This window comes from Mastigoproctus giganteus, chromosome 14 (genome assembly GCF_048544385.1).
Source record: "Mastigoproctus giganteus isolate SK-2022 chromosome 14, ASM4854438v1, whole genome shotgun sequence".
NCBI classification, from domain to species: Eukaryota; Metazoa; Arthropoda; class Arachnida; order Uropygi; family Thelyphonidae; genus Mastigoproctus; species Mastigoproctus giganteus.
Window position 1 is genome coordinate 11,572,991 of NC_143588.1, and position 22,155 is coordinate 11,595,145.

A 22,155-nucleotide genomic window follows, 5' to 3' on the forward strand; every position below is an offset into this window, starting at 1 on the left:
GTGAAGAGGGTTGATCTTCGATTATCTCTAACAACGCTGCAGCCAGATATACAAACACTTGCTTGTTCTCATGAGCTGCAAGGATCCCACTAAACTAAGGGACAATAATATTATTGTAATATTGTATGTTAGGAGCATAATTATACAGGTAGTTCTCGACTTTACGAGTTAATTCGTTCCTAGCGCGCGCTCGTAAAGCGGGAATTTATTTCACATAGACATAAGGTTAAAAATAGGGGTTACGTTCTCTACAATGAAATTAGTTAGCTAATTAGTCTATGTTTAAAAAAATGATTGATTTATCCAAACGAATGAAAACGTAGCCTGTAAAATCAAGCAAATTATAATAATAGAGAAATTATTTACGACTTACCAATGTTAAAGAATGTTTATTCTTCATCATCATCGACGAAATGCACACTCGTTGATCACTCATTATTGGCTAGGCACTCGTTGGTTTGTTGCGCAAGGAGTCGTCTTCAGAAATGTTTCAAGAGGGATTTTTTCCCCAAGATAATCTATTTTAATTATAAATTTCACGATTGCATGCATAAGCATTTTTTAACGGCACACACAAATTGCAACCAACACGATTCACGTGGAGTAACAAGTTTACGAAGCTTTAAAAAAAAAAAAAAGGAATGAAGAGAAGATTCTGAAAATTTATTTATGTTTTTTATAAATAACGCAAAAAACCACACAATTCCAGCTATCGATATTTTCGCAAATGCAAAAAGATCGAGTTTACTACCCGTTTATAATTGCTCGCAGTAACAGAAAAGCCCAATAAGCCGGAAAGTGCAAATTGTTTTTATTGTTTTATGGTCGTGACTTCCAGAAATGTGCTTTAGAAAAATATCAAAAAGGCTTTTAAAATTGATTCTTATAACTGAACATAAGATAACGACGAAAGTGTAGTGTATTTTAATGATTTGAATTGGTAAGTAATACAACTTACAAACCATGCTCACGACCTTTTTTATGGCCTCTAAAAACGACATTTTAGAGAGATAAATAGTTAGTTTCACAGCGAAAATTTCAACATCTAAGATCCTGAAACGAATAACCAAAAAACAATGTGCTATTGGGTTCACATTACGAGGGTTCACATTTTAACGGATTTATATCGTAAAGCGGGGTACACTGTATTGTATAGCAACGCACATGGTTTAAAATGCGGTATTTATGAATGTTTAACATTCATTTTTTGAAATTAATGTTCATATTTTCGATTTACTTGATACTTCGGGGAAAAAACTCGTAAACCCGAGAACTCGTAAGGCGAAAACTTCCTGTATATTGTAAACAAACAAAATATTATAGAGTAAAAATTCTATTATAAATAAAGATTGTAGAGAACTACTGCTCTAGATTGATTAAACATCTGTATACTTTAGATTGATTTTTACAGCGAATAAAAATCGAATATTTCCGATTATTTCAATAATCTAAAATTAGATTTTAGATTATTATGTTCAATTTATATTCAGCTAAAAAAAGTCCCGAGTTAGGATTAAATTTCAAATTGTCTGAAATTTAAGTGCAGTCGTTTTTAAGTGCATGTATACTGATGCTAGAAATGTAGTAAATAAAACTAATGAATTTGAAGTGCTGATCAAGACAACAAAGGCCGATATTGTAGGGATATCAGAGACATGGTGTCACATAGATATAAGCAGTGCAGAATTGAAATTTGGGGAGTACAATGTGTACAGAACTACAATGCGTTTCTTAACAATAGTTAAGAAACAAAATCTAAGGAAGTGCATCCAGTTGACAGAGGTGGACAGTGCAATGTTGAGTCTGTTTGGTGTGACATAAACACTGGGAAAGGTAAAATGATAGTAAGAGTATGTTTAACCCCAGGGGTTCACATCTGGTGAGAATGGGCTCGGCACGCACAGATCATGAACTGGATATCATCATTCTTCTCGTGTGATTCCATTCTAGTTGTAGTTGTGACTCTCTCTCTCTCTCTCTCACTCTCAGGGTGACTCGGGGAAATTTTTTTTTTTTTTGACTGGTGCAGCATAAGCCTCAGGATTCCTTGCACAACGTAGCTAATAATAATAATGACGCTGATGAGTACAATGAACAGTTGTGCAGAGAAATAGAATGGGCCAGTAAATCAAAATGTCTTGTAATGGGGGATTTTAACTGGAACTTGAGAGTTGGTCACTTGCACACTAGCAAGCTTTTGTGGATTTATTGGAGGATTGTTTTCTACAGCAACATGTTCGAGGTGCAGCAGAGGGAGTAATACCCTTGATCTGATTATCAGCAATGATGATGCATGAATTAGGAATTTGCAGATAAAGGAACCACTAGGTGACCGTGATCACAGCGTACTGATGTCGGTCTACTTAAAGATGTAACTACGATCAAGGGTAAAGGATGGATTTTTGTTTTCATATTGGAGGCTACTATGGTTTCGTACTTTTTTACGTGCTTTTCGTTATAACATTGAAGGCTACTATGCTTTTCGTACCAACAAATGAACTACTATTCAAGGTCAAGGCCTAAATGGATGTCAGATGAATTAATGAGGCTTGTGGCAGAGAAGGAAAATGCAGGCGATGCATAATAATTATCGGCAGACACAGAAGCCTACGACAGATATAAACTAGTCTGTAATCAAGTCACAAAGGAGGTTAGGCAGGCGAAGGCAGATCACGAAAATTCTTTGGCAAAGGACGCAAAGAGTTCTTTAATTATGTAAACTCTAGAAAGAAGGGGATGAATCAGATTGGTCCATTTAACATAGATGATTCGACTATTGATGATCCTGCTCAAGTAGCTGATAAACTGAATGAGTCTTTTGCATCTACATTCACATGAGGAGTTATTCAAGGAGGGAAATGCCAGAAGTTTATCAAACTGAAACAGGGAGCTAAGCGATTTTGTGATATGTGAGAGCAAACTGGAGGAAAAATTGTTCAAGTTAAACATAAAAAAGGCACCTGGGGCAGATGGAATCTATCCAGTTATAATGAAGGAGGCAGAAGGGGAAGTAAGCAAACACTTAGCCATAATTGTGAGAGCATCCTTAGAGTCAGGGGAGATCGCCATGTACTGGAGATGTGTAAATGTATCCCCAATTCACAAAGGGTGACACAATTAATTTTAGACCTGTTGGTTTAACTTCTGTTCGGGGAAATAATGGAGTCACTGGTTAAAGGGTGACACAGGATCGCCCAGACAAGACAGCAGCAATCGTTCAGCCACAGCATGGGTTTGTTGAAGGGAACTCTTCTCTGACCAATTTGATTGGATACTACGATGTGGTTACAAAGGAACTCGATGCTAAAAATAATTTTGATATTATATACTTAGATTTTAGGAAAGTTTTTGATACTGTTGCAAATTTGAACGCTATGGCATTAAAGGCAAGTTACTGCAATGGATAAAGGGATGGTTGAGTGGGAGACGGCAGAGAGTTGAACACCGCATATCCTGGAGCAATATGGCCTTAGTTGCTAATGCTCCTAAAAACCAAATAACAAAAAAAAAAGAGAACAATATGAGATAAAATCAAACGATACTGTTACACTACTTATGTAGTTAAACTTATGGGTAAACTATGGGATATTCACATAGATATTATTTAGATAATTTCTACCAATAACATTATGCCTTGAGCATTTAATCTTCAACTGATTCTTAATGCATGCAGAATCACTACTGATAATCAGATCAAGAGTATTACACACTCTCTCTCTCTAGTAGTCTCCCGAACATGCTACTGCAGAAAACAATTATCCAATAAATCCACAAAAGACTTGTTAGTGTGTGAGTCACTAATCCACAAATTCCAGTCAATATCTGGGAAATTAAAATCCCCCATCATAAGACACTCTGATTTACTGGCCCACTCAATTTCTCTGTACAGTCGTTTATTATACTCATCAGAGTCATTAGGCCTATAGAACACTTGTACTTTCAATTTTGCTTTCCCAGTGCTTATGTCACACCAAACTGACTCGATACTGCACTGTCCAGCCATGTCGACTGGCTGTACTTCCTAGGATTTTAGTTTCTTAACTAATAGCATAACCCCTTCCTGTACACATTGTACTCTCCAAATTCCATTTCTGCATTCCTTATATCTATGTGACACGTCTCTGATATCCCAACAATATCTGCCTTTGATGTTTTGACCAACACCTCAAATTCATCAATTTATTTACCAAGCTCCTAGCATTGGTCTACACGCAAGTATACATGCACCTGTTCCTATTCTTAGGTACCCTAACACAGCCCATGTATTTACTTGTTCCGCAATGACTTCAAGCAGTCTCTGAAATTCCCTGCACTGTTTTCCAGGCTGCTACTCATTCTAACAGAAGCAGTGCAAGAATCACTTTCACCTCTGCCAGCGGCTACTGTTAATATATTAGTCTGTGTATTCACCAAATATCCTTATGCCCTTTTTATTTAAGCATATCCCATTCCTGTAGAAGCTGTTTCTCCTGTTAACAAGCACAGACCAGGCTGAGAAAAATTCTAACCCTTGAGCCTTACAGTCTCTGCAGGGCTGAATTGATCGACAAAGCTCTCATCATACACTCCCTCCTATCGTGTCTGGGCAGATTTGCAGACACTTTCAAATTCAACCCTAACTCGGCTTTTTTTTTCAACATTGACCTATACTTGTTAAGTAATTCCACTAATCTCTTACTCTTAATATCATTAGTGCCAACATGTACAACAATATCACCTTTTGTGCCTTTAAAAGCTATCTGCTCTACGTCATCAACTCTTGCCCCTGGTAGAGATACTCCGGTCCTGTTCCACCTATCCTTTTTGCACAATATGTTTCCCATTTCCCCGAGAATAGAGTCACCGACTAGTTCCCGTGGGACCAGCGCATTCTGCCTTGGTGTTTGCTGCTGTGTTGTGCAATGTTCAAGTGAAAGCTCTGGCTTTGATGTGGGCAGCTGAGAGCTTGATGGGCCCTCTGTTTAAATTGTTCAAGCTCTCATATAGGCCTATAACAACGCTAAGTTGGCAGATGATTTCCTCACACTCCTTACATGCATTCTAAATAAATTGAGAAAATGTACTGAGAAGCGGCAACTGAAGTTTAATATTGACAAATGCAAAGTACTGCATTTGGGTAGCAGTAATCCAAGAGAAAAAACGTACCAACTGTGTAATGGTACTACAATCAGGGAAGTGGAGAATGAAAAAGACCTGGCGGTAATTGTGCAGCCAGATATGAAATTCTCTGAGCAGTGGAGACAGGCAGATCATGGAGTCTTTTCCAGGATATATAGGAATTTTGCTAGCAGGGACAAAGAAGCGTTTATTCTGTTGTACAAGGCAATGGTAAGGCCACACCATGAGTACAGTGTACAGGTGTGGAGGTCTAATTTTAGGAAAGATGTAGAGTTTCTAGAACTGTACAGAAAAGGGCAACAAGATTCGTGAGAGGAACAAAGGAGTGCTCTTACCAAGAGATTTAAGTTCTGCAAATGCACCTGGAGACTAGACACTTGTGAGGTGATCTGACTGAGATGTACAAAGCCTCGACAGGGTTGAACAAGCTGAATGCTGATGTGATTCTTCCTCTTGCTTAGATTACGAACCTGAGAGGGGGCATAGATTGAAATTGAGGAAAGACAGTTGTAGAATATTTGTGTCGAAATTTGCCTTTAGCCAGGGGGTAGTTGATTGCTGGAACAAACTTTCATCTCTTGTTGCAGAAGTTGGTAGCTTAATAAATTTAAGGTTTTTAAGAAACACCAGTTTTTTTTTATTTTGGCTGATGCTGCATAAGCTTGCTTTCTTCCATTGTATGCCTCAACTAATGCTATTTATGAATGATATGCTATAAATGGCAATGCTATTTATGCATGGGAATGTCAGAAGCTATTATCAAACTCTAACATGGAGCCAAATGATTTTGTAATAACTGGAAGCAAAGTGGAGAGGAGAAATTGTTTAAGTTAAAAAAAACAAAGAAAGGCACCTGGCTTGGTATGGATCTATCCAGTTAGATTAAAAGAGGCAGAAAGAAGTAAGCCATAACTATGCGATCATCCTTCAACTCAAGGGAGGTCCCTATGGACTGGAGATGGGCAAATGTATTCCTAATTCACAAAGGGTGACACGAGTAATTATAGACCTGTTAGTTTAACTTCTATCCCGGGTAAAGTATTGGAGTCAAAGGGTGTTATTATTATTATTAGCCATATGGTGGAAGGAAGCCTGAGGCTTATACTCCACCAGCCGAAAAATTCCCAAGTTACCCTGAGAGAGAGAGAGAGGGGGGGGAGAGAGAGAGAGAGAGAAAAGTAAAAAGCAGTCAACAAGAAAGAGAAGAATGATGATATCCAGCTCAGGACTCTGCTGGGTGTGCGCATTGCACGATCATCTAGACAAGATAGCAGCAATAATTCAGACACAGCATGGGATATCTTGTCTGACCAATTTGATTAGATACTATGATGTTGTCACAAAGAAACTGGAATGCAAAATCCAGTATATAATATTTTGATATCGTGGGAGCAGAGATGGGCAAAATTTGCAGCCGGTAGCTTTGACAAGAGAAAACAATGCTCGGCTACCATTAGATCAAGAAGCAAGTTTTCTACTCTTAGCTTGTTCAAAATCTAGTTGGACTGATTAATAAGTGCTTTACACTTGTTGTGAGCTTTCATTTTCTGCCTGCACCAAAGCTCGCAACAAGTGTAAAACACTTATTAATCAGTCCAACTAGATTTTAAACAAGCTAAGAGTAGAAAATTTGCTTCTTGATCTAATGGTAGCCGAGCATTCTAGTCTCTTGTCAAAGCTACTGGCTGAAAATTTTGCCCATCTCTGCTCCCACATCTGTCAAAACCAGATAGTTCTCTTGTCACTTCAGCCAAGGATAAAGCTGACCTGCTAGCATCCCATTTTTCTTCTAACTCATGTATTAATGAACTTGGTAAAACACCCCCCACTTTTCCCAACATGCTTCATTCGATGCCATCTTCTGTCAAATGGTCTGCTGTCAAAAGGATTTTGATGAATCTAGATGCTAAGAAAGCTCCAGGTTCCAATGGTATTTCTCCACTTGTTCTCAAAACCTGTGCTCCTGAACATAGTCCTGTTCTTTGCCACCTTTTTTCACTTTCTTATTCCAAAGGTGTTTTTCCTTCTGCTTGGAAATTTGATCATATCCAGCCAGTTCTTAAAAATGGTGACAAATCCCTCCCATACAATTATCGTCCCATTGCAATTACTTCTACTCTTTTTTTTTTAAGTAATGGAGAAATCAATTAAGAGCCAACTCTTAAACTACCTACAAACCTTCCATCTGATGAATAATTGCCAGTATGGATTCCGTCAGTGTTGATCCACTGATGATATTCTGGCTTATGTTACCCATTTATGGACAAATTCAATGGAAAAGTTCAGTGAAATACAAGCAGTTGCTCTTGACATCTCAAAGGCTTTCGATTGTGTTTGGCATGAAGGTCGTCTAAACAAGTTTCCATCTTATGGTTTGCCAACTGTTTTTTGTAATTGGTTATCTAGTTTCCTCTCTGATCACTCACTGAGGGTGATGGTAGATGGCTCCCTGTCTTCTAACTTCTCCACTAATGCGGGTGTCCCCCAAGGTTCAGTTCTTTCCCCCACTCTTTTCCTTTTGTATATTAATGACCTTCTTCCATTGACTGTAAATCCTATCCATAGTTTTGCTGATGATAGCGCATTGCATTCCACTTTCCAGTTTGCGAAACCTTGCCCTTCTCAATCAGCTTCAACTTCTCGAATATTCACTACCAATTCCTTAAATGTTGATCTCCAGGTAATTCTCCAGTGGGGCAAAGACAACTTAGTTGGTGCCTCCGTAGCCAGGTGGGCAGGAGCAGCAGTGCGTAGCACACGCTTCTTGATTAGACTGGGGTTCGAGCCTGTGGCCACCAAAATACAGAGGATGTGGAAAGGTCAGGGAATGACCACCGCATATCCCCAGAGCAATATAGATTTAGTTGCTAATGCTCTTAAAAACAAAATAACAAAGAAACAAAAAACTTGGTTGATTTCAATCCTAAAACTCATTCTTGTCTTATTTCTCGCAAAAAGGATTCTTCTGGTCCTATGCTTATCTTTGGTGATTCTCCGATTTCTAGGTAAGTTGATGTATCTCTTTTGGGAATTACCCTGACTTCTAATCTCTCTTTGCACAAGCACATTACAAATATTGCTTCCTCTGCATCTAAAAAACTTGGGTTTCTCTTTCGGTCTTGGCATTACTTTTCTTCCAAACCACTTTTCACTCTGTACAAATCGCAAATCCGCCCTATCATGGAATATTGTTCCCATATCTAGGGCGGTGCCCCAAAAACCCCTCTCAGGATTCTAGATTCCTGAGAGGGGTTTTTGAATTTGTCCTCTTCTGAATTTGTCCATTCAGAAGAGGGCAGTTAGGTTAATTAATGACATCTCTAACAGAGTCTCTCCACTCGCTGTCTCATAGACGTAGTGTTTCTGCTGCATGCTTTTTCTACAGATACTTCCATGGTTACTGATCTTCTGAATTGGCTTCTATAATTCCCGTTTTCTCTTTTACAGCAGTCCAAACACGTGCCACCACCAGCCAACATCCATTTACTGTCAAACTCACAGAACCAACTTTTCATCTACCTTGTTTATTCATTCTACTGCCGTTTTCTGGAACAACCTTCCTTCATATGTCTTTCCTGAAAATTACAGTCTACAGAAGTTCAAGTCTGATGTCAACAAATATCTTTTCTCGTCTTCTCAACCTCCAACCCAAGCACGGTACTATGTACTATAGGTTCTAATACCTCTCGTGTTTGGGGTTTCCTAAAAAAAAATAAAATAAATTCAAAGAAGTAGACAAACTTTTGGATGGAATGGATAGGTGAAACGGAAAGTGTTTTTTTTTTTTTTTTTTTTTTGAGTGATTTAAGCTTGCTTGTTGCATCATTTGCCACTGTTAATGATAACTATACAAGCAATTCAGGCACCTGTTGTTTTTCAGCATTCTAACATCAACAGGTGCATCTAATGAGTTTCAGAATCAACATCACTTGAATAAAAGTCCATTTCATTATAAGATGAAATTTTATAAAGAGTTGATTCAATATTATCAACTTCAACGTATTGTCCACCTCTGTTCCTTTAGAGACCTGATGTCTCAGGTTGTGGATCCATTATATATTATAGGGTAAAATTTTATATGAAAACACTTTTTACACAAAAGTTTATCAGTGGATACACACTAAGAATGTTTTCTCTATCACGAACTAAATAATTAAAATTTATCAAGCATAATCTTCAAAAATTTTACCTTTTCTTCTTGTGGAAGATACTAAACTAGATAAAATAACTTCAACATAAAAAAAGAAAGTAAGAGAATCTGAACCAAGTATTCAGTTTTTATAGCACTTTGTAAGCCAGTGAAATTGATGCTAAGCAAAATTCCAGCCATAATGCAATAAGCCCATGATTCATTCAATCAATGTGCCAATATTGCTCAGTTGTTCATTTCATATGCCTTTCCTTTACAGCATTTATCAACTATTATTGAATGAATGTATATGTGCATTATGGCACAAAAAATTGCAGTTTGCTTTTATACAATTTTGAATTTGGCAATGCACATTTTAAGGTCTTTTACAGGGCTAGTCCTTAAAAAGTGCAATGTATTCAGGCAATTTCTAATGGGAAAAAATGGGTTCTGTAGATGGAAGCTGAGCTCTACTTTTGCAATTCAGCTCCAAATTTTTATTCTAAAGTATAAAAATTTAATTGATAGGACATCATTTGTATCATCATTTAATTGATAGCACTGGTAAGCCATGGGGAGAAAAAATTCCTCAAAACAAGTTCATACTATTTTTTTTTTTTTTTTACTTGCAATAGTATATATCACCAATCATACTATGTTCCACAGCAACTAATTTGATGTCCTCAATACTTGTAAGGCTCAAGTTTGCTTAACTTAACTTAAAAGTACAAAGTTTTAACTAAACAGAAGAGGATTCCTTTCTAGGAAAACACTGTGAAAATTGCTTTGGAAGATGAATTCAAATTGACTGGCAATCATACCAAGGGCCCCTCCATACCAAGCTGGGGTACTCACAGGTTACTCGCAGTGTGGGCTGGGTCTTCAGTAATTTTGCAGCTTGGGTGCAATTCCAGCTTTTGAATATATATAATTTAATACAATAATACCAAAACTTAATATAATAATTGTCAAGTAACTGTTTTTATCAGTTTTTTTCTCCCTAAGTAACATGATTTACTAAATTATCAGGTGTGCATCTTTTTGTGAGTGAGTCAGTGTGTGTTGATCTGAATTAGGTACAATGCTACCCACACTGATATTGCACACACATTCGCTTAAAAAATAAGATTAGTTTTTTAGATTTCAAATTATTATTATTTTTTAAATTCCCTCTACTCTCTCAATATCTCATTGACAGAAGTGCAGAGTACGAGGGGGATATCAAAAGTTCGTACCCTGACCTAGATAAAACATCAGAAGGAAGATGCCATTTTTAATATAAGTTGTCTACATTTTTAATAACTAACATGTGAAATTTCATTTCCATAGATGATCGTACCTCAGAGGTGGTGCCTGGAATCTGAAGAAGGATGCTATGGTTGACAAAGTGGATTATCGAGCAGTGATCAAGTTCCTGCATTTGCATGGCAAGAAAGCTCAGGAAATTTACAAAGAAATGAAAACTGTATGGGCAGAATTGTCCATCCTATGACACTATAAAAAAGTGGAAACGGGAGTTCAGTGCAGTCGTACAAGTGTCTCTGACGAGTAAAGAGAAGGAAGGCCATCAACATTCACAGACAGTGAGATGGTTGCAAAGGTTGAACAGCTGGTGCTGTAGTGACAGATGTTTGACAATTCATTTCATTGCAAATGCAGTGGGAATTAGCTATGGGTCTGCCCACAGCATGTTACATGACCATCTGCAAGTGTCTAAGGTATCTGGGTTCCAAAATTGCTGATGCCTTTACAGAAGCAATGTCAAATGCAATGTTCTCACCAACTGTTGGATTTGTGCTACTGCGGCATCCACCCTATTCTCATGGCCGAGCACTGCCAGACTTCTTATTTTGAGAAATGAAGAAACCATTGCATGGAAGCCGCTTTGATTTGTCTCAGAAAGTCATCAATGAAGTGGAATTGTGGTTTCAGACAAAAAGCGCAGACTTCTATGATCAAGGCATTAAACAACTGAGCCCTAGAAAGATGAACTGTTTCATCTTTCCAGGGCTATTATTTATAGGTAAGGGTACAAACTTTTTTATACCCCCTCGTAGTTGTATAAAAAACATTATGGGAATCCTGTTGTCTCAAAACTTTACTAGACATGTTGGAGAGATAACTTGCGTGATCGAGACCCACTAATATTTGTAAAATCGGAATTCATATCACTTTGAATCACTTCGCTGCAATATTTGACATGTATTTTATTATTATTATTATTTTTTTTTTGGTAGTTGTTGGTGCATAGGCTTCTGTGGCCATAATGCACCTCCCAAGGTTTTTGCAGTACTTTGATCCAAGCCTGAGGCGGGATTCGAACCCGCGACCTCTTTGGGTTGCCAGGCAGGCACTTTACCCACATGGCTAGCCCGGTCAGCTTTTATTACTTGGATATCGAATAGCAATATACAATGCCACTAATGAGTGGAACCTCTAAGTGAGTATAAACAAAACTGTTTGTTTTGTGCTAGCCTACACTGTATTGTTCTGTAAAATAATAAGAGCAGTTTACCTCAATATAGTACGTAGAACACTTCCGTATGATACTGTCCAAAAACTAAAACAAAAAAATCGAAAATCTTACAGTAACAAATAATTAAAAATCAATTGAACACAATTAAAAATCAATTTAATGCAATTAAAAATCAATTTAACACAATTAAATTTATTGGATTATCGACAGGTATAACCTATCAATACACACAATTATGGGGGATGTTTTGAATAGTTTTGTGCAAAATTACATTATATTAACACTAAGGTACTTGGCCAAAAGTTACAATATTTCTTTTCTAAAATATTGCCTTCAAAACAACATCGTTCCAAAGTTTGCCAGGGTCAATTTAAATCATAAAATTTCGGGCATAAAGAAAGTGGCACTTTCCACATCGTTTGTTTGTTATTTGGTTTTTAGGAGCATTAGCAACTAAGGCCACATTGCTCAGGGAATATGCGGTGGTCATTCCCTGACCTTTCCGTGTTCTCCATATTTGGTGGTGATGGGCTTGAACCCCGGTCTAATCAAGAAGCGTGTGCTATGCACTGCTGCTCCTTCCCACCTGGCTATGGAGGCGCCTTTCCACATTGTGTATTTAGTTAAACTTGCATTAAGATCTCAGTATTCTAATAAACAAAATATCTTTCTCAAGTTTGGAAACTTCACGATAAATTTAAAAATTATCTACATCCTAACAATTGGTCTGTATTGAAGACCTCCACTGATTTGCGACGGGAAGCACAGGCCTCAGAAATAAAAAAACAGACATGTTAAAAAATTGCAAACATAATCAGGAGGGTCAAGACACATTCATATGAGTTCTAACACATTGTTGGGGGCTTGCGACCATTGCAGCATATGAGTTGGATGATGACCACCCCCCTTATACACAAAACGTGTTACCACAGAATACATCAGCTAGTTCGCGAACACTCTGTCGCCCAGTATTCAACGAACCGACATATCAACAGGTTACAAATCTTTCCTCGTATACGCTATCACAGGACAAGATTTCACTTTTATCCAAAGGATTAAATTATAATTTACCACCTTGAAAACTACCTAAAAAACAGTGCGTAATTGATATTGAATTTGGACTTCGTAATGTTCCCCAAAAAGATTTATTTATTCAACAAATTAACCAAGTGGTGAATAACATAAAAGAAACGCGACTTCCTAAATTGAATACAATTTGGGAAGTATTGGGGAAAACAAAGACATTATTATACAGAGGGCAGATAAAGGAGATACAGTTGTAATACTCGATAAACCCGATTATATTAATAAGTTAGATTCAGTTGTTTCGGATACCTCCACTTATAAATAGTAGACCAGCACTATTTACTAATTTGGTCAATCAATACAATAAAAAGTTAACCACGTATCAAAAAAAGGACTACATTACTATGGCTCAGTTAAAGGAATTGAAGGCCAGAACATACAATATTCCTGCACTTTTCGGTCATGTAAAATTACACAAGACTGGATTTCCTATTCGGCCCATTGTTTCCTACAGAAACTCGGCTTTTTTTTTCCCTTGGCAACACATGTACATAGCATTATAAACCCTTTAGATAGGCGATACAATTTGGGATTAAGAACTATGATATATTATTTAATAATCTTAAAGACTGTAGACAATTTATTCTCACTAGATGCTACCTCGTTATATACGAATGTAAATGTTGAATACACATTAGATATTATTTGTAATCTGTTAAATAGTAACTCTATACTGATTAATTATACGAAGCTTCCTATTAAAGAAATTTTTCACTTAATTAAACTCTTAGTTGAGGTTTTGGCAAATTTTTGGTTTGCCAATGGGATTGAGCTTGAGCGGCTTAATATCGGAGATCTATCTTTCAACGCTTGAGCATATACATTTGACGCCTTTTCGACTCCGTATCACATACTATGGGAGACAATGTTCTAGTTATTACTGATAGTAGTACTATCCAAAACATTTTACATTTGTTTAATAATATTCATTCTAGACTCAAATTTACATTGGAAAGGGAGGATACAGATACTAAGTCATTAAATTTTCTAAATTTCACACTCACTTGGGACTCGAATAAAATCCAATTTAACATCAATTGAAAACCTACAAACATCGGTATGCTTCTACATTTTAACAGCTATCGCCCATTCACCTACAAAAGATTTATTATCTTTAATCAATTTCTAAATTCCTATAAATATTCAACGACGGAATCTGCTTTGGGCTCAGAAATACAAATATTAACCCCTGTTTAAGCAGATTCTTAAACAGGGGTTATCCCCTTGCTACAATAAACCGAATTAGGGTACAAGCTGAGGATAGGATACAAAATACTACACCAACCAACAATAGTAATATCAAAAAATACTTTATTTCTGTCCCATATGTTGAACAGTGGCACAAACAGCTTAACAGATTCTTTAAAGATACTGAATTTAAAATTGTGGCCAGGCCAATACAGAAATTACACACTATACCAAACAATCGCTTAGTCCTTTCCTTGTTCGCAACACAAATAATGACCTGGTACACAACATTTCTTGTGGTGATTGCGAGTCTTACCAAGATTCAATGCGTTTTCCTCTGAATATTCGTGTTAATCAACATGCAGCCTCAGTTCATGCTTCTTGTTCAGCAGCGTCAGAATTAGCCTTTCATGGCATTAACGAAAAACATACTTTTTTATTTAATGAGGCCAAAATACTTAGTGTCCAACATAATTATACGAGACTATTAATTACACAAATCGTCGAAATTAAATTACATGAGAATTCTGTTAACGTTTGCAAGCCATATCTGATATCCGATTCGTGGGCTTTTACGTAAAAATGCATGCACGAAGACAAATAATCCCTATTTAAGTTTCATGCTCACCCCTATTTGGTAATTTTCATTCCTGTGATCACAACATATGGTCGAAAAGGGTTGTCAGCTTCAGGAAGGAAAATCGTTTTGCAATTTTTTCGTTAAATTCTTTTAATTAATTTTCTTAATTTTTAATTGCGTTAAATTGATTTTTAATTGTGTTCAATTGAATTTTAATTATTTGTTACTGTAATGTAAGATTTTCGATTTTTTTGTTTTAATTTCTGGAGAGTATCATACGGAAGTGTTCTACATACTATATTGAGGTAAACGTCTCTTATTATTTTACAAATAGATATCAACGTAGAACGTATTGAGCTCTGGTTCATACTATCTACTGTATTGTTTTATGCAATATGGTTGAAATGTATTGCCCTCAAGTTTTTTTTTTTTTTTTTAAATTGTTAAAATTTTGCTATTTAACTAATTTTATATCATGTTATGCAAATATATATACAGCAAAAAAGGGAGGGGAAGAATTTTATTGTACTGAAATATTGTTCTAATGAGTATTTCCCAAAATTAAGTGAAATGTATGAAGGTTTGTTTAAATGTATGTTCTTGTGCAATTTTCAAACATAAGTGAAGTAATAATTTCTGGTTTATTTGACTTAAATAACAACTTTAAAATCAAAATAAGTAGTAAGTAAATAATAAGTTTATACAGAGAATACCATTTTCACATGTCATAGTTTATTTACAAGAAATGCAGTATTGTATAAAATTTTAATAAACCATGCATTCAGAAATGGTACAGTCTTGAAAACCTGGTACCGCTTCCATTGATCGTTGCAAGTAGTAATGATTGACAGGCCTAGCTCCCTCCTACCAGTTGCTTTTTACTTAGCATTAGGGCGAATTCCCCCCTCCCCCCCATGGCTCTTTTGATATTGGAAAATCCTGATTTTAAAACAGCCATGGTGGGGGGGGGATACACACTAACTAAAATGAGTACTCTATATTGAAGAGGTCAGAGCTTCCAATCACTTAGAGGAGAGCAACGAGTAGTAAGTAGTAAATCACTAATACTCACATCTGATCAGAATGGTTACCATGTTACAAAGACTAACTGGTATAGTATATATAAAAATTGTTGATTTTCATGTATCAATACATTAATTTTTAAATGTTTAGCATTTTATTTCTTGCATTAATATAAAAATTCGATATTAATGCAATCTAAAATGTGATATCAGATTGCAAGTTCAATAATCTTACTAATTCTAATGCCTTGAATGGGGCAACTTGCTGGAACGTATCTAAAGTGACAGACTTCATAAAAACATAAAAATCTATGGCCCCCCCCATAACTTTTTTTTTTATTAGTTGTTAGTGCATCGGCTTCTGTGGCCATATTGCACCTCCCAAAGTTTTTGCATTTTCTATTCTGATCCAAGCCCGAGGTGGGATTCGAACCCACGACCTTTGGGTTGCCAGGCAGGCATTTTACCCACCCGGCTAGCCTGGTCGGCCCCATAACTGCTTTTGTTATGTTTTCTTTGATTTCAGGAATAATTTTTAAATATAAAATTTGAAAAGTTCTCAGATTTGGCAATAACCATTAAATATGGAAACTGTCTTGTTCAAAAGTCATAAATATGGAAACAAGATGATATGCAATAAAATGTTAATCTAACGGAGAATTAAATATATATATACACAGTATATTCCTCATTTATTACTTAACTTTGAAATATACAATTTTTTTGTAGGAGGGGTTGCAAACTCCCATGGCACCTTACAAATCCAAATGACATAAATGTACTACTGGTTTCTGATGCTAATGTGACTTTAGATGAAGAATAGCAAAAACTTAAGAGAATTTTAGTAAAAGCTGCAAACAGAGTGTATGGGAGGTGTGTAAATACAAGAAATTCAGAAATCCATGACAAATTCAAAAAGTTAATGAGGCAATTAGAGCAAAAAAAATTAGGAGCAGCTTATTGCAAATAAATGTAATAAATACTTATTGAAATATAAATAAAATGAATAAAATATGTGCAAAAGAGGCTAAAAAACAAACTTCAGATGATTTTGGGAAAGATAAAAATGAGTATCATGAGGGTCAATAAATGTTTAGGTGTTTAGTTAAAAATCTCAAAATGGGGATCAAAAATGAAATTAAAAATGAGAAGTAGTAGTAGTAGTAGTGGCATGTGATGCAAGAAAGCAAGTGTATGAGCTTGTGTAGCATCAGCCAAAAAAAAAAAATATTTTAAAGGTCAATTCACTTTAGTGAGTTTCTAAATGAAGGAGACGACAACTGAAGATGAGAAAAAGTTTGAAATCATGGAAGGTTTGGATACTATCAAATTATTGAGATACAAAAGGTCATGGAAAAGTGGCAAACAGATGAAACTGAAATGCTGAAAGCCAGAGGGGGGGGGGAAATATATATGTTGTTTGTTTGTTTGTTATTTGGATTTTAGGAGCATTAGCAACTAAGGCCATATTGCTCCGGGATATGCGGTGGTCATTCCCTGACCTGTCCGCATCCTCCGTATTTGGTGGTGACGGGCTCGAACCCCGGTCTAATCAAGAAGCGTGTGCTACGCACTGCTGCTCCTTCCCACCTGGCTACGGAGGCGCCGATATATATATATATGTTGTATTGATACATTGATAATAGTATGCATAAATGGATGTGAAAGTTACACAAAGTGCCAGTAACTAGAAGGGTGAGGAAAGTAGAAAAAGAAATGTAGTAGATTTGTGAAAGGTGAAAGAATGTTAATATCCTAGAGGTTATGATGAATTAAGAAAATTATGGGCCGAATTTTTAAGCTAATATAAAGTAGGGGAACTGTAATGTAAAATTAATACATCAAAATACTAATAAAATGAAAATGGTATAGCTGTCATCAGATATGGGGAGAAACATTTTGGTAAATGGTCTAATATAGGTAATGCAAAAATGGTTGATCTGATGTCAGCTGAAATAAATATTGATACATGATCAGGTATTTCATCATGGGACTGCACCTGACCATGTATCAGGAACTGCATTTCTATACTTGTCCATAGTAGTAGAAGAAAAGTGAAAGGCCAAAAAAGCAACGAAAATGAAATTATCACTTTTTAATACAGTATGGACAAGGTAGTCCCAACACAGTGTAATTTATTTAGGTAAAAATAAGTATCGAGTTGGGATAAAAATGGTTAATATCAATATGGTTACAATAAATATGTAGAATTTAGTGTAGGATTTAATTTTGTATACATAGGAAATAAATGTATTTTAAAAATAGATTTAGAACAAGCAAATGATATAAGGATGAGGTATTAAATTGAGGATGGGGAAGGGGAAAAAGGAGTATTTTTCAATAAATAAAGATGAAAAATTCTTACTATCCTACTTCTATTGCTATTTTTCGTCTTTATTTGACAGGATGCAGTCAAATTTATTGCTCACCTACTAACTAGCAAGCAAAATCAGTTTGTCAATATATGTGAGGAGACCTTCAGGATATTCTTCAGAAAAATAGCAATAGAAGTAGGATATAGTAGGAACATTCCTACTATCCTACTTCTATTGCTATTTTTCGTTTTTATTTATTTAAAATACTCCTTTTTCCCCTTCCCCATCCTCAATTTAATACCTCACCCTTATACCATTTACTTGTTCTAAATCTATTTTTAAAATACATTGATTTCCTATGTATGCAAAATTAAATTATACATATTTATATTAAACATATTGATATTAACCATTTTTATATCCCAACTTGATATTTATTTTTACCTAAATAAATTACACTGCATTGGGACTACCTTGTCCATACTGTATTAGAAAGTGCTAATTTCATTTTTGTTGCTTTTTTGGCCTTTCACATTTCTTCTACTACTATGGACAAGTATAGAAATGCAGTTCCTGATACATGGTCAGGTGTAGTCCCCTGATGAAATACCTAATCATGTATCAATATTTATTCTAGCTGACATCAGATCAAGCATTTCTGCATTACCTATATTAGACCTTTTTACCAAAATGTTTCCCCCCATATCTGATGACAGCTATACCATTTTCATTTATTTTTACTTTCATTTTATTTGCATTTTATTAGTATTTTGATGTATTTATTTTACTTTACAGTTCCCCCACTTTATAATGGCTTGGCAATTCAGCCCATAATTTTCTTAATTCATCATAACCTCTAGGATATTAACATTCTTTCACCTTTCACAAATCTACTACACTTCTTTTTCTACTTTCCTCACCCTTCTAGTTACTGGCAACTTTGTGTAACTTTCACATCCATTTATGCATACTTAATTCAATATATCAATACATATTCTTGCACCCTTTAATGCTGCTTTGCACTTTTAGGTGCATCTGTCATACCTGATTTATTAATCTTGCATTCACTGAAACCATTTCATCAACTGTATACCTCTTTTCATATGTAACTCTTTAAACATTACCTTTAAGGGGTTACATTGAACACCCATTTATATATATATATTAAAAAAGAAGGAAATAAAGCTGAATGTGAAAACTTCAGAGAAATTTCATTCAAGTACAAAAGTACTTGCAGTGAAAGCACAAAAGCAGAATGTTTTCTGTTGACAATGCTGAATATTCAGGACATCTGATCTGAAGCAAAATGAATGGAAATGGGATACAAATTAAAGAACTTATCTGTTTCACAAAAAACAGATATTTAACTCTCTATGATTTGACTAATGAGATGAGATCTAATTTTGATCATGTCAAAGCATTTTGATATAAGATCTTAACATGTGACAGGATGCAGTCAAATTTATTGCTCAACTGCTAACTAGCAAGCAAAATCAGGGTTGGTCAATATATGTGAGGAGACCTTCAGGATATTCTTCAGAAAGAACTGTTTCTTTTTTTTCTAAGGTCAGATACACTTCAAGCCATACCCATAAACAAGGAGTTTAAGGATAAGACTCTGAAACAAGGGAAAAAGTCTTCACAATGTAAAAGTTCAACTTCTCTGCTTAATGAAGACAATACAAGTGTGTTCAGTGTGCTGAAGATACTGTTTTTTAACACTGATGGAATTGCACATTAGTAAATCATCCCACAAAGGCAAACCATGAATGACATTTTTACAAAGATGTATTTCAGTCTGCAAGAAATAAGTGCCAACAAAGTTCCAAGAAATGAGATTGGTTGCTTCATTATGACAACACTTCTACTTGCTTTGCTTCAACTGTGCAGGAATTTTTGGTGAGAAAGTGAAGTTCAGACTGAAGGGAAGGGATAGACTGCACGTACAGAGGTACAAAACCCAGGACTTCCACAAATGCTTTTAATAACTGTAGTATTGTTGGACTTGCTGAATAGGTTGCAAGGGAATATCTTTGAAGTCAATAGCATGGACTATCTGCTAAATGCAGTATATAACAAAAAAAAGTTGCAAAAAATTTAGTTATTTCTTAAAGATAATAAAATTTTCTAACAGTAGCTGTTCTTAATGAAATTGAATTGTGCAGTTTCATGAAAAAAATTATGAAAACATACACCAAAACTTTAAAAAGTAAGTTATCAATACTAAACAAGACTACAAAATAAATTTAGAGACTCCCAATATTGTTAAATCTTTTCAGCTTCTCTGGAAAATTATCCTTATATAAAACTGGATCTGCTCTAAATTCAACCATTTTTAATGGCATTACTCCATATATTTCTGCAAAACGATTAATACATTCTGATCGTTCAGCCATGTGCAAAACATCAGCTGATAACATTTCAACATTAGTACATTCAGGACACTTAAATTTTTTGCGAGGTGTTACCTTAATAGGAGCCTTTCCTGTGACATTCGCAACCAAAAAGTTCATAGCAATATCCTCACAATTCATGTGATCATCCACCCATAATTTGATATCACCTGGCATGGAAGTTGTATATAGGTAGCTATAATACTGTGGGGAGTGGGTTAGGAGAGAAAGAGAGAAAGTGAGTAAGTCTCAAAATTTATCAGATACACATTATACAGGTTTACAAAATGTTCAACTTTTAATCAAAGTGCACCCAATTTATGATAACAGACAGAAATCTAATTTTTTTTTTATTTATAAGAAGCAATATCAAATGTGGGTGTGCGCGCGCGCGCACACACACACACACATTAGTTTTCTGAACACAGGCTAAAGAGTGTTCCTAATTATTAATTATACCCATCTTCAGATCAGGAATAGTTCTTGGGTTCATTTTGAAACTACAGCAGACTCTCGATTAACTGGGATCAGATTAACCGGGACACTTCAAGACTCCAAATAAAAAAAAAAAAAAAAAAAAAACAACAACCAGAAATCAAAAAAATTCAAGTAATAACTAGAATAGGTATAAACAGATATTTTTCAAGTCGTAAATAACTGACAAGTGGCATTATAAGTCATCATTGAGAGGTTAGTGTACCTATTATCTTGCAATCCCCGCTGTCTTCACACCACTCAAAAAAAAAAAAAAAAAAAAAGACCAAATGTTTAGTTTGTTTTAGTGCATCATGTCGATTGTTGTGTTCCGTTGCAGCGCAAAAGGACAAATTTTGTTTCATTATTGATGTCAGGGATGTCGGAATTTTTTTTATAGTATTTTTTTTTTTTTTTTTTTTGTTTAGAAATCGCGAAGATGATGGGTAAACGCAAAAGAGTTGCGCTTTCAGTTAAACAAAAACCTGATATTATTCAAATGTTTGAAAACAGTGCATCTGTTAAATCTCTAAGGAATCATTATAATAAGGATGTATCAAAATGGCCAAAATATTAACAAGTATCACGCGGAATTCAGATTTGTCAATAATAATATAGTAGCAATATGTTATTAGTCATTCCTCAGTTACGTAAAACTCGACGAAGTAAGAAGTCCTAGAACGTATCTCTTACGTATTGTCGGGCACTTTTGTATTTTTGGATTAACCGGGAAATTGATTATCCAGGGTTTGTTTTTCACCATCTATCCCAGAAAATCGAGTCTACTGTATTTCCTTTAAAAAGATAAAAAAAAGAATAAGGATAAGAGGGCAGGAAACTCTAGGAAACCAAGGTAATTTAAAGTCAGAAGAAAGGACCTATAAGTAAAGTAACTATTCAGTCAACGCATAAGAAAATCAGATATTGATCATAACTGCCAGATTTACTACAGAGAATCCCAATTTTATACTTGAGTTGACCTTTCTTCATCACAGCACTGGAAAGCCAGAAGGGTCAAAAATAGATAGCGACAAAGAGGGGTTTACTGTCTTTTTTTTCCAAAAACTCACTTTTTCTCTGTCAATTTCTTTGAAAAAAAAATAAATAATAACAATGAATTTTTTAAATTTTGTGAATTTCTGCTATGATGGGCTGGCTGTGGAAAACTACATGGCTAAACAGAAAAAAAAGCTTTAATATTAGCAGAGGCATATGATGCAAGAAAGCAAACTTATGCAGCATCAGCCGAAAAAAAACCCGCTCCCATTTCACCCCTCCGTTCGTTCCAAATACCTGTCCAGCTCAGCCTTAAATTTATTTAGACTATCAACTCCCACAACAAAGGATGGAAGTCATTTCCACCAACCAACTACC

The 22,155-nt window shown here is 35.5% G+C and overlaps 1 protein-coding gene across 3 annotated transcripts in view; it reads right to left on the reverse strand.

Annotated features, from left to right (window-relative positions):
- Positions 1 to 18,745: 18,745 nt before the first annotated feature.
- The window catches only part of sotv (exostosin glycosyltransferase sotv), a 266,617-nt gene continuing 263,207 nt past the window's right edge, over positions 18,746 to 22,155 (reverse strand). For all 3 annotated transcript variants that reach the window (XM_090389106.1, XM_090389104.1, XM_090389105.1), the window contains exon 13: positions 18,746 to 20,511. In XM_090389106.1, the coding sequence (XP_090245232.1) occupies positions 20,161 to 20,511 (351 nt within the window). In that variant the 3' untranslated portion in view covers positions 18,746 to 20,160. The remainder of the gene's footprint in view (positions 20,512 to 22,155) is intronic.